This window comes from Nesoenas mayeri (genome assembly GCF_963082525.1).
Source record: "Nesoenas mayeri genome assembly, chromosome: 2".
Classification (NCBI taxonomy): Eukaryota; Metazoa; Chordata; class Aves; order Columbiformes; family Columbidae; genus Nesoenas; species Nesoenas mayeri.
In genome coordinates, this window is record NC_137543.1 from 50,409,566 (window position 1) to 50,421,805 (window position 12,240).

At 42.5% G+C, this 12,240-nt stretch overlaps 1 protein-coding gene across 1 annotated transcript in view; it reads right to left on the reverse strand.

Annotated features, from left to right (window-relative positions):
* Window positions 1-12,240, reverse strand: part of CABLES1 (Cdk5 and Abl enzyme substrate 1) — a gene marked incomplete at both ends in the record, with an annotated part of 72,558 nt that overhangs the window by 28,199 nt on the left and 32,119 nt on the right. The window contains 2 exons of the mRNA XM_080339820.1: window positions 5,864-5,956; window positions 8,193-8,264. Of these exons, the coding sequence (XP_080195946.1) occupies window positions 5,864-5,956; window positions 8,193-8,264 (165 nt within the window). The remainder of the gene's footprint in view (window positions 1-5,863; window positions 5,957-8,192; window positions 8,265-12,240) is intronic.

A 12,240-nucleotide genomic window follows, 5' to 3' on the forward strand; every position in this document is an offset into this window, starting at 1 on the left:
TATAAAGCAGGGAAAAATAATTTTTCACATTTGAGAAAGGCAGCAAAAAACCCATCTATGATTAATTTTGTGCTTGCTACTGCTCACTGCTGAATGGTTGCTACTCACAACAGCTTGCTTGTTCACTGGAAGCCTTGTTTGCTGATGTATGAAACTTGGCACAGATTTTGAGGCTGACATCAGAAATCAGCTCTGAATTCCGAAAACCACGGTACCCACTAAGCATATTGCCCCCGCTCCCTCTGGCTTCTTCAAGAAATACAGCTCTTCCACAAACGCCCTATACCTCCCTAACAAAAAAACCCACAACTAACCAACCAAACAAAACAAAAACAACCAAACAAAAACAACAATAAAAACAAAACCCCCTCCGTCCTTAATACTTAAACAAATAGTGCTTCCATGTCCACAAGCAGAGACAACAGAGGGAAGGTGCCACCGAAAAACTTGCTGTGTGTATCAGGAATCAGACCAGAAAGGAAATAAAAAGCATCAGCCCAGCCTCTATTTTTTCAGATTTGTTTCCCAAATATTGCCTTTCTTTCAAAAAACCAACTGGGGGACTGACTTTACGTAAAGATCTCCCAGGCAGAGCAGGAAAGGAGCGTGTAGCTTCCACTGCTAGAATGCCACAAAACCTGCTGGCGGGGGCTGGTTCAAAACAGCCTTAGGAGCTGGACTGGAAGAGAAGCAGGGCAGGCAGCGGTCAGAAGCTCATCACAGAGGGAAAGAACTGCATTTTACTTGGAGGTCTGATGATATGCATGGAAAATAAAAATACTCTGAGGGCCAGAAAAGGTTTGCCAGAGCAGAAGGTCCAGAAACTTGTCATAAAGCGCACTTTGAAGAAGGTGTGGTTGTAGCTGGCTGCTGTTCAAGAAAATGAAATTGTTGTTTATGGGAGAAAAGCCTTCTCCTGGACTTCAGTTCTTCAACAAAGAGCATCTACAACCCTGTGCAGCAGTGAACGACTTATCTCTGACATAAGAAGCAGTTTGAGTCAGAGTGGGTTTACGTGCCCCGATTGCTATTGTGCCACCTAGACATCTTTAAAATGACTTCATGAAAAGGTTTTTACTCACTAACTCTCATATTTCACCAAGAAGTTGTACTAATTACTATGGTTCAGAGCAACCATTCTTTTGCAAGAGAGCTCTGACAATGTGTAACTGTCTGAGACTGTACAAGCTAATCTTGCAGTTTCTTTAATGAGGTGTATCCTATGAAACTACAAAAACTTATTGAGCATAAGGCTCTCAACAGAATCAGCAATTCACTTGACTTGAAGAACATAGCAATGTCTGTTTTCTCTAGCGTCTGTCTTAGGTTTGAGTGTGTTGTACAAAAAAGGCTGCCATCAGCCAATGTGATGTATATCGTATATACCATATACATGCAGAATACTGTAGCCTCTTCTTTCATAGCTCATCGATGATGTTTGACTACCAGGGCTTTGCTGCCCCGCATACTAAGATGAAACACAGAAACCATGGATGCTGTCTGGGTAGCAGAAATGATTTTACAGTCCCCTAAGCTCAAGCTGGGGCTGCTGGAAGGTGGCCGAAAGTAATAAGGAATAATCAAAAGGGCACCAAACCAGACATTTCATACCCTACGGGTGCTGTTTGGCCCTGGCATGGAACTATACGTATACTAACAAAAAACCTGAGAAAGCTATAGCATGGGGGTGGGAGAAGAGCACTGTTTTACTGCTTTTATATCTGCTAATATAGGATGACTCTAGAAATGTTCCTGTCCCACTCTCACCATGAATTGCTTGTTCACCTGGCTCAGGTTGTTGATTTGGTGGCCTGTTTCTGCTGTATAGGGAATCTTCTGCTTCACAATTTATGGAAGATACCACCAACAAACCTGCTGAGTAAAGTGGGTGAAACCACATGCTGGTTGCTACTTGTGCTAACTTGTATGTTAGGGTTGCCTTGCCTTTTTCTTTTAAAGGGAAAATTTATTTTGTATTATTTTACAAGACTGTTTTGACAAGACAGTCTAGGAAACCTAATTTTCTAGCTCCTTTAATAAGCTACATCCTAGAAATCTGAAGAAACCAGTTTAACTAGTGCACAGAACCATCAACAGGAAGATTTAAAAGGACTGGCTGATAAGCTGCAGTCTGGGCACAGGTGATTTTTCCTCTGCACTGAAACAGATCACAGAATCACAAAATGGTTGAGGTTGGAAGGGACCTCTGGAGATCATCTATTCCAACCAACCTGCCAAAGCAGGTTCAGCCAGAGCAGATCGCACAGGAATGTGTCCAGGCAAGTTTTGAATCTCTTCAGAGGAGGAGATTCCACAAGCTCTCTGGGCAGCCTGTTCTAGTGCTCCGTCACCCTCAGATGCTGCTAACTTCTGTATGGACATGATTTCCACCCCTGCAGCTGGATGTGAGTCTAGACTGGCTTCTTCCACCCTGCAGCAGTTTTCTGCAGGTCAAGTTTCTTCAAGTTTTTCCCAGCTCTTTGGAAAGCTAAGTATGCGGCTCAAGCCATAAAGCAGTTTCCCAGATCACAAAACTCTGAGGAATGAATCCCAAAAACTTTTCTCTTTCATTTTTCCAGAATCAACCATCAATGTCATCAATGGTGACAGTTTTTTCTGCAATGTTTGTAGAGATGAACTCTTATTTTAACCACAGCCGGTCCTGCCTTGCTGCTGGACTGCCAAAGGCTGTACCCAGAGCATCATTGCCCAGCTGTGTCACCCCCATAGCTGAGAGGGGAAGAATTCTCACAGCCACAGGACAGGGACACCTCACTTCACAGGCTGAGAGCCACAAATATGAGCAGTTAGAAGACAAATGAGCCCTGAGCTATCTTGTATCAGACATAGTGTGGCCAGCAGGACTAGGGAAGTGATTGTCCCCTTGTACTTGGCACTGGTGAGGCTGAACCTCAAATACTGTGTTCAGTTTTGGGCCCCTCACTACAGGAGTGACACTGAGGTGCTGGAGAGAGTGCAGAGAAGGCAACAAAGCTGGTGAGAGGTCTGGAGCACAAGTCTGATGAGAAGCGTCTGAGGGAACTGGAGCTGTTCAGCCTGGAGAAAAGGAGGCTGAGGAGAGACCTTATCGCTGTCTACAGCTACCTGAAAGGAGGTTGTAGCATGGAGGAGGTTGATCTCTTCTCCTGAGTAGCAAGTGATAGGACAAGATGAAATGGCCCCAAGTTGCGCCAGGGGAGGTTTAGATTTGATATTAGGAAACACGTCTTCATGGAAAGAGTTGTCAGGTATTAGACCAGGCTGCCCAGGGAAGCGGTGGAGTCACCATCCCTGGAGGGGTTTAAAAGATGCACAGGTGAGGTTCTTAGGGACGTGGGTTTAGTGGCAGTGTCAGGTTAATGGTTGGACTTGATGATCTTGAGGGTCTTTTCCAACCAAAATGGTTCCAGGATTCCATCATCCACACTGCAGTTTTCTTTGCTGTGACACTCACAGTCACAAGCCAGAGAAACAATTACTGAAAGCGCTAGCTATTTTAATGACCAGCTATCAAATTCACCACTCAAAAACATATTCGGTGTAGATGTTTTCAAAGCTGGGATCCTCAAGTTAAGTGAAAGGCTGACATGTCACAACAGAAGGCTCAGGGGTTTTGGAAAAAAGCGCAGAGAGCTCGACTCCAGCACAGCTCAGTGTCAGTGTCATGACCAAGCACAAGCTGCCTGGAACGAGGTCCTGGGCATGGGAAGGAGTCCCAAGAGGTGTTTCTATCCACTGTAATACCACGCTCCTACGGTCACAGGGAACCAGGAACATCTTTAAAGGCATTAAGGTACTCAGAAACTCTGTTGATTTTAGGATGAACACATAGAGCAAATCCACTTGGATTTCCAGAGGTCCTTTTCATCTAGAATTCCTATTAACTTCAGTGACTGCAACAGCATCCAGACACCTCAGAAAAACAGGGTATGTGCTCAGATTACTTACTGCTAGACTTAGCTGGCCTTTAGGGTGACACAAAGTATTGACTTTGCTTTTTATTTTTAGCTAATATTGCTGTGGCTCTTTGTCTATAGGATGAAAAGCATTTCCAAAACTTTGTATCTTGTTCTTATTCTATCTGTCTTCTACATAAAGGGATCTTTATTATTATTATTGTGGAAATATTCTGGAAAACTGTGCCTGCTGATAAAGATAAGAAGCCAGTTGAATAGCAGAAGCTTACTCACTGTTTCCTCAGCAAGAAAAATATTCAGTTATATTATCAGACATAACAACTGATATATAAACTAAGACAAAATGCTAGGATATATCCTACAAACACTTTTTTGCAATGGATTGAAAAAAAAGTTCATGAATCAAATATTTATTCATTTTTTTTCAGGTGACATTTCTATCAAGTTTATGGCTGTTTTTTATCTAGGCATCTCAGAAATTAAACATTCTCTGTGGAATAAAACCTTAGGAATAAGTATTTTCTCCTATAAGAAATTCATAAAGCATACATGTATTTATGCACAAAACAGACTGAAATTAGAGGGCTGCTTTTCAGCATTTGACTCCACGTCTATTCGTTGTAAAGATAATCATTGGCTGCTAGTCAGACAATAGTTAAGTCAACAGCTCTGCATACGTCTGGTTTGCTACAAAAGCTGTTTCTTAAAAGCCGTCATCTCTCAGAGCCACCTTCTGCAATATTTATGTTGATTACTACCTTTCACTTCATTTAATTGTACGTGTGAGAATAAACGTGAGGAAAATTTTACTCAAGCCAAGTAACACCTACCAGAATTCAATTCATAAAACTTGTGGTTCAATGTAATGTCAGAATTTCTATTGACCTGGTTCCACGTTTGATGGAAACCACAGGCTACATGCACAAATCGGTCCACAAGAATGTACATGGTTCTTGCCCACAGCAGTTGTATGAGAACAGGCATGTGCAAGGGTCAACTCTCAGTGCGATGGTTTAGTCTACGTGAAGCCTGTTCAGACAGCCTATTTCAAACCTATTCAGGTTTGGAAGGACAAGAATAAAATCATGAGGCATGTGGGGAAATTGTCTTGGAGAAAAAAGCAGAGGGCAGGTGTTGTCTTTATAAGCAGGGAGGAGCTAGTTTCCTTTCTGAGCTGGATGATGCTGCCATAAAGAAGCTATTTTGCTGATGGGGACACCGTGAGAGGCAATGTGCCTTTGCACTAAGGGAAGTCCCTGCCGACTGCTGCTGTACAGGTCCCACTGGTGCTGCAATCCAAGCAGATGCATCCCTCACACAACCTCCGGGTGCCCCCCTGCCTGCCTCTGCCCCCAAAACAAGGATCCCAGTCCTCACCTTGCCACCACCACCCCTAGGACATTTCATCTGGGAGGACACAATGGTGTGACTGGGATCTGTCACGTTTATAATTTATCTTGTAAGACTCAGGATAATCTTAATACCTTTCCCTGAAGCTGTTTTCCTGAGTTACTTGTCCGCTAAGCCTCCCGCCAGAGGCAGCCCTGACAAGCCGGATAGCTTGACGCCTACCTTCACACCCACTAATAGATGTCGAAACGTCATTCAGCCATTGCTAAACTTCTTCCCAGTAGGTTTGTCCTCTCACACTTAGCACCTGGCACTACTCTCGAAGAAACGCAAGCAGACAATGCATAGTTTACTCCCACTGATCTTCATTTTACGCAAGTTATCTGCATTATGGAGACACAGGTCTTGAAAGTCCACAGGCCAGCACTTCCATTGACTCTCACTTCACCCGAGGAAGAAGCATGGACTGCAACCTGCACCTTCACAGACTATTTTAAAGCCCATTATTATACATTGGCTTAAGCAGCAATAGCACACTGTGCCCTTGCACGGAGATGCTGACCCTGCCCTTTAAGCAGCCTTTGCATACACAGTACCTGCCGTTTCTGGTGTCATGTTGCCGCATGTTCTTGATAAAATGAACCTTCTTAAAGTTCTTTGGTCTGGGTGATCCTGAGAGTGTCCGACATCTGAAAAAGAAATCAGTTTGGGGGGGCGGGAAAGAAGAAAAAAATAAAAGTATTCAGTTGCCTGCTGTACAGCCAAGAAGTCTACACAAAGGCAGGAAGGAAAGACAAGACAAATGATTCAAGTCACCCTGTGTTAGGAATCAGCAAGAACAATAAAGACAATAAGTCTGGAAATGTGACAGCTCAAATAAAATAATAATAATAAAAAAAAAAAGGCACCACCACGCCTCCCTTCACACACAAAAAAAACACGTAATAGAAAAAATCTCAGCAAAAAAAAAAAATTTCCTGTAATCTGCTGTGACAGCTTAGCCCAAGCTTTCAGAGGAAAAAAAAAATAAACTAAAACAAAACCTGGTAAAGATGGGATTTTCGCCCTTATAGTAACACACACACTTTTGTATCCTCCTCAACTATTGATAAAGCAGTTACTAAGGAAAGTTCTTTCTTCTTTTAATTTTAGAAACATTTTAAATCTCTCATTTGCAAGGATAATGCCTATTTGCTTTTTACTCTAAATATTACTTTTCACATTCCTGACAGCATAGAAAACAACTAAAAATAAATTACCTCGGGGAAAAAAAATACCTTTCTTCAAAACATTAATCCTTAAATCTATTTTACATCCAAATGCACTTTTTAAATTGCAGTTAGAGAAAGAAACTGCCAGAGGGAGGAGAGACGAGACAAACAGCAATATCCCCCCCCGCTTCCAGCTTTGCTCTTTTTAATCAGCTGAAACCACAATGCGTGTGGAAGCTTTTTCTGTGTCTCAGTGCTGTTTTCTTGCACGGCACAGCACAGTGTGCAGGCAGCGGGGATAACTCCTGTGCTCGGTGCGGGCCCAGGGCTGCTGGACCGCAGCCACTGCATCCTCTGTGGAGACAAGGGACAAGCATCCTCCGCCTGCAGACAGGACCAGCACAATCCCTCTGTGTTGAGGCTCCCTGATCTATTTTTCCCATCCTCCCCTATGCCTAGGCAGAGTTCAGCAGCTTCCCAACCCCAAGAGTTCCTTTTGTTGGACTGAAACCACAGCCCACCAGTCTCAGGCCTCCAGAGACTGTCCCCAAATGCCATCATGCTGCACGGGCACACCCTGAGGTGGGCTCCCATCACTTTGCCATTCCTGCCTTCCTTCTGCTAGTAAACTCCTTAACATTCCCTCACCCTTGGGTTGCAATTAGCCTTGTTACTTTCTTCACAGGAAGATAACACCAAGAGAGAGGTTCTACCATCAGTTCTGCAAATTAGCAAGTAAAAATACTGCCTGGCAAACCATAATTTGTTTATATCTTTTGCCAATTACGCGTTTGAATCATTTATGAGACTGCTTCATAACATGCTGGTAAGCATTCAACAGTAAGCTTGGTAAAAATAATCAAGTCTTGGTAATAAGCCAGTTGGTACAGCCTCTGCTATTAAGTCTTTGCTTTGAGGTGGGGAGAAACAGCCAAACTGCATGTAGATAAACAAGGCTATGGGCTAAACATCAATATAAACCAGCTGAATTGCAGGTCCCAAGATAAAGAGTCATTCAAAATCAAGCTGCTGCCTTGCTGAACAGCTGACCTGGAAGCATACCACGCACCGGTCAGATTACTGCTTAGCCCGTTTCTGAACTGTTAAGAAGTTGCTCCGTTTTCCATCACCCTAGTGACTAATTAGTGCAGTGCCCAGAGAAGCCGTGGCCTCCTGGATGCAGGAATAAAGCCGCACTGAAGCTGCTGATATAACAGGGATGGGGCAGATTTATTAGTGAGGCAGCAGTCACAAGCCCACCAGCCAATACAGAATGACAGTAACGTTGGTTACTGGAATAAGACCATGTGCGTGAAGAAAAAAAACCTATAAAAATCCATAAAAAATAAGAATACTAAAAATACTACCCTTCAAAAGCTTACTTTATTAAACCAGATTACTTCGTTTTTAAAGGTATTGCATTAGAAGCTAGTAATTCCTGTTAGTTATAACCAAATTTCTCTATTAATGAAATCTGACTTCTTATTTCCTGACATTTAATTGAAATACTGACTTTTTACTTAATGCCCTAAAGCCAGGGAACGTGTAATTCATGTCACCTACCACCCTGTAGGGTGCTTGAGGTTTCACTTTACCCACTATGAAGAACGTCTTAACGTGAACACCCAGCTGGTTTCCCACACGCACAGGGACAGTAGGTCTGTCTGTACACGTCTTACAGACAAGTAACCGGAGAGAGAGTAAATAAAATGACCTTCGCAGTGGGGCATTTTCCTCTATGTCCTCCAGAGTCTCCAGAGAAGATCGCTGGGAGATCAGCCGACGTCTGCAGAGAAAACAGAACAGAAAAGAACACCATGGGTTAGAGGGCATGAGAAGGTCCTCAGAGCTGGTTATTTAGTAATGCTGGCAAACTGACAATCACTAGCTGAGCTTTACCTTTGGATACTAATCAGTTTTGTTCTCCTTACCTTACTAAATCCTATTGATGCCAACCAGAAGCAAACTTACTTCAGACAAGTTTCTGTAGCAAAACAGAAGTTGAAACTTCCCAACAGCTCCTCCTCAGTTTGTGCTTTCTGGTTTTCCTTCCTTCAAGGGTTTAACACCCACCTAACACCAGTCCCACGTTTACCATGGTAGAGCTTGCAATGCTACAAGTACAGTTCTTTGATAAAATAACACAGACGTAGATCTACAGAGTGCTTGTCATTCCCACTGCCATGCTTCTCTTTGCCCTGTGCCATTTTTACCCAATAAAGGCCACTCACTTCTCAGTGATGTCCATCTAATCTCTCCTCTGAGGACTGACTGAAGAGAGATGAAAGATGATGGAGCAGCAGCACCGGGCACAAACCAGCAGTTTAAAAGGGAGCTCTAACCACCCCTCTGAGCAGCATGGATGAGTTCAGTACTGTTTTAAAACAGTTTTCTGTGGCTGAATCAGATCCTTCTTCCACCTCCCATGAAAAGAAGTAAGGAAATCCTAGCATTCCAAGTTTTCTGACTGTTCTAGCAGGGAAGGAAGAAGCCCCGGTACAGGCTTGGTTTTAGCAGCAACCTCTAAACACCCTAAAGGCAGCACAAAATGTGGAGCTGCACCCAGCCCTCCAAAAACCACTGTAAATATAAAAAAATAAATTTAGAAAATACAGCCCACCTAAAGGCATGTAATGAAAAATTAAGCTGGCCACCATCAGAACCACCCTGCTGGTGGGTGTCAAGCAGCTGTGACAACCACTGTGCCCCAGTACGGTGAAGTTTGAGTATCAATTTAAATTATAAAAGTTTTATTGACTATCACTATTTTTTTCCCCAATTACCTTAATATCTTTCCTACGAAGCTGCCTTACCCCTTGACCTGCAAACGAAGTGTTTCCAGATCTCAATGTGTTTATACCCCCATGCTTGGTAGGGTGCTTGCACATTAATGTATTCCTGGGCTGTATTTTCACAATAAATTGTTTTCTCTGATGCCAGCGTAAGCAGTTTCTAATCCATCTTGCAATTTGCTAGCCTCTCCAGTTGTGCTGCTACAACTGCTCCAGCAGCTGTGCTGCAAATCTGATTACTGAAATGTTTTTCAGTTCAAAATAACCCTGATGTTCAGTGATTCAGTTTACTACTAGTTCAAACACCACATTTCTATCGCTAACCCCCAGACAATACATTTCAGGACAGTTTGAATGTGCATGTGGCTTTTCGTGTACTTAAAAAAATAATAAAAAAAAACAAACCTCAAACAATTTCTAAAGCAACTAAGTGTGAAGCGTAATCCTCTTAGGAAAATATGCAAACCTAAATCCCCTCAGGTTTCGTCTAAATTAGAATTTTGGAAGATCTGGTGCAAGACAGGATACACCTTCAAAATTCTAAGAAAAAATAAAGTCTGCATTTCAGAGTGTGCTGAACTTGCTGGCATAGACAAGGAAGAAGGGACCAAATATCTGCCTCTTGTGCCCATCGGTGCTGCCTCAGCTCCATCCATAGTCGGAGGACAGAGAGATGCTCTTACAGAGAGAAATTCAGATCAGGAGGTGCTCCCCCTCAATTTTCAGTTGCGCTGGACCATAAACAAAAGTTAAAAGGTTCAATTACCAGCACCGCTGATGTAGCAGATAATTGTTGTTGCTTTTTAATACCTCTTTATATATCATTAGCTTAATAACACACTTAAATGATGGTACCCTCCCATCTCGTGGTGTTACAAAAGCATACTTTGCGTGTTGTTGGTCAAAGAGAGAAAAACAACAGTACAGCCTTGCTACCTTCTTCATATCAAATTTATTGAACTAGTCACACAGTATTTCCCCTAGATGCCTTTTAGATGCCATAAGGCGCTTGTATATCACCAGATGCATATCCCAGCTGCCACTGCAACTCTCCTCCAAGCCTCTCCTCACCCAAAGTTATACACCATCCTCAACTTCATTGCCAATGGCTTGGCAGAGATCAGTTGGAAGATCCTACATTTGCCTCTGTTATTAAGGCAGATGCTTTGGTTGGCAAAAATACATACAATTGCATTTCGTTAACTCCAGAGCAGCTTTAAAGGCTGGTCATCCAGTTGCCTGTTCAGATTCCTTGGACTTTCCTTGCTGGTCACAACTTCTTAAACCCAGCACCAGGGATGCTGCCTCCTGGGTTTTGCTTGATAACCTTGAATGCAGCAATGGCTGGATAGGAATCACTGCCACATCTCTGGCACAAAGGAGCTCACACCGATTTTCAACAGTAGTGATTCTGCAGTATTTTGGGGACCTACCATGGCAAGAGAGTCTGCACAGAGAAGTGGGGGATGCTCCTTGGCTCACCCACTCATGGGAGAGGAGCACTGATACCTGAGCTCCCTCTCAACTAGTGTGAGCATAAATGTGACTCTGGATAAATTCATCCAAGAAGGAAGGAAGGAAAGAGATAAACACCCCCAAATCACCAGCAATGAAGAAGCATGGGTCCCAGAGAAGCCTGCAGTGATATAAACGGGGGCTGCCCCAGCCCAGTCCCCTCCCTGTGCAGTGAGAGGAAGGACATACAGGCCAGCACCCAACCCAGCTGAAAACTGCCACATCTTTCACTTGTCCCCAAAATCACTAGTTTTAATCAGTTCAGCAGCCGTGAGGCAGATTTGCAGCAACTCTGCTGAAATCAGTTCACTCTGCCCAGAAATTGCACCCTCTTTTCACTGAAGAGCTCAGTTGCGATGAAGTATGTGCAATTACTCCACTTTATCTCAAATCTTTATTTTGAAGCCTAATTAAGGTGACCTAAATACTAACCTTTTATAAGCTTTCCACAGCTGGATATTATACAGAAATGCCAACTAATGAACCCACCTGCTGTGAACAAAGTCACATCCTGTGCCACACACATAGGGGAAAAAAAAACAATTTTGGAAAAGCAAAGCTTTTGAAAGGGAGTTCCAGGGAATACAAGCAAAACCAGTTTTTCATTGTCTTAATTAAAAATTAATCACCTCAACTGGTGTTTAATATTTAAACTAATTTATCTTTCTTCAGTCAAGTAGTCAGGGCTTGTCTATACAACACCTAAAAGAGTTATTTTTCAAAAACTGGTTGAAGTGCTAGAGCAGCTGGTATATGTAGACACTTGCACTGAAACAACCCAAAATGATTTATATCACACACCACCACCATTCTGATTCAAAGCTGTGTTGATACTTATTTTATAATAAAAAAGTCCTATTTCAATTATCATTAGGGGAAAATCCTCCTATTGTTAAGGAAGAGTTCTATACACAGACCAAAATAAAGTAGCACTATGTGACTCATACAGGATTCAGGCTTTGGGATAAGTCTTTAGGTAGATGCATTTTCAATATAAAATGCTTTAAAACTTGTGCAAAGTAAATGCCAGCCAGCTAACACACACTAAAATACAACTGCCCTTCATAATAAAACTGAAGATGTTTCAGTAAAAATGTTAATTTCTCCTAGTTCACAGAAAACCTTAAAAAAAATTCTCCTAGTTTAACTACCACATCCTAGATATACCAAACTCACCCCTCTCTCTCCACACCCCCATACACACAGAAGAAAGCAGTTTAGCTCTGGAAAGATGACAACCTCCCGGTTTTAACCATCAGCCCCTGTAGGACATTGTTGGTCACAGTCTTATCTAACTTACAGATTTTTTTTGTTTTAAAAACATGTAATACCACTTTCCCTTAAACACCTATCTAAAAGATTTTTTTCCTGTTTCCTCCCTGTTTCCTCTGCAATTGTTACATGAGTCTAGAAATAACCGATACCCTACCATCAAATTCTAAGCTCAGTCCAAAG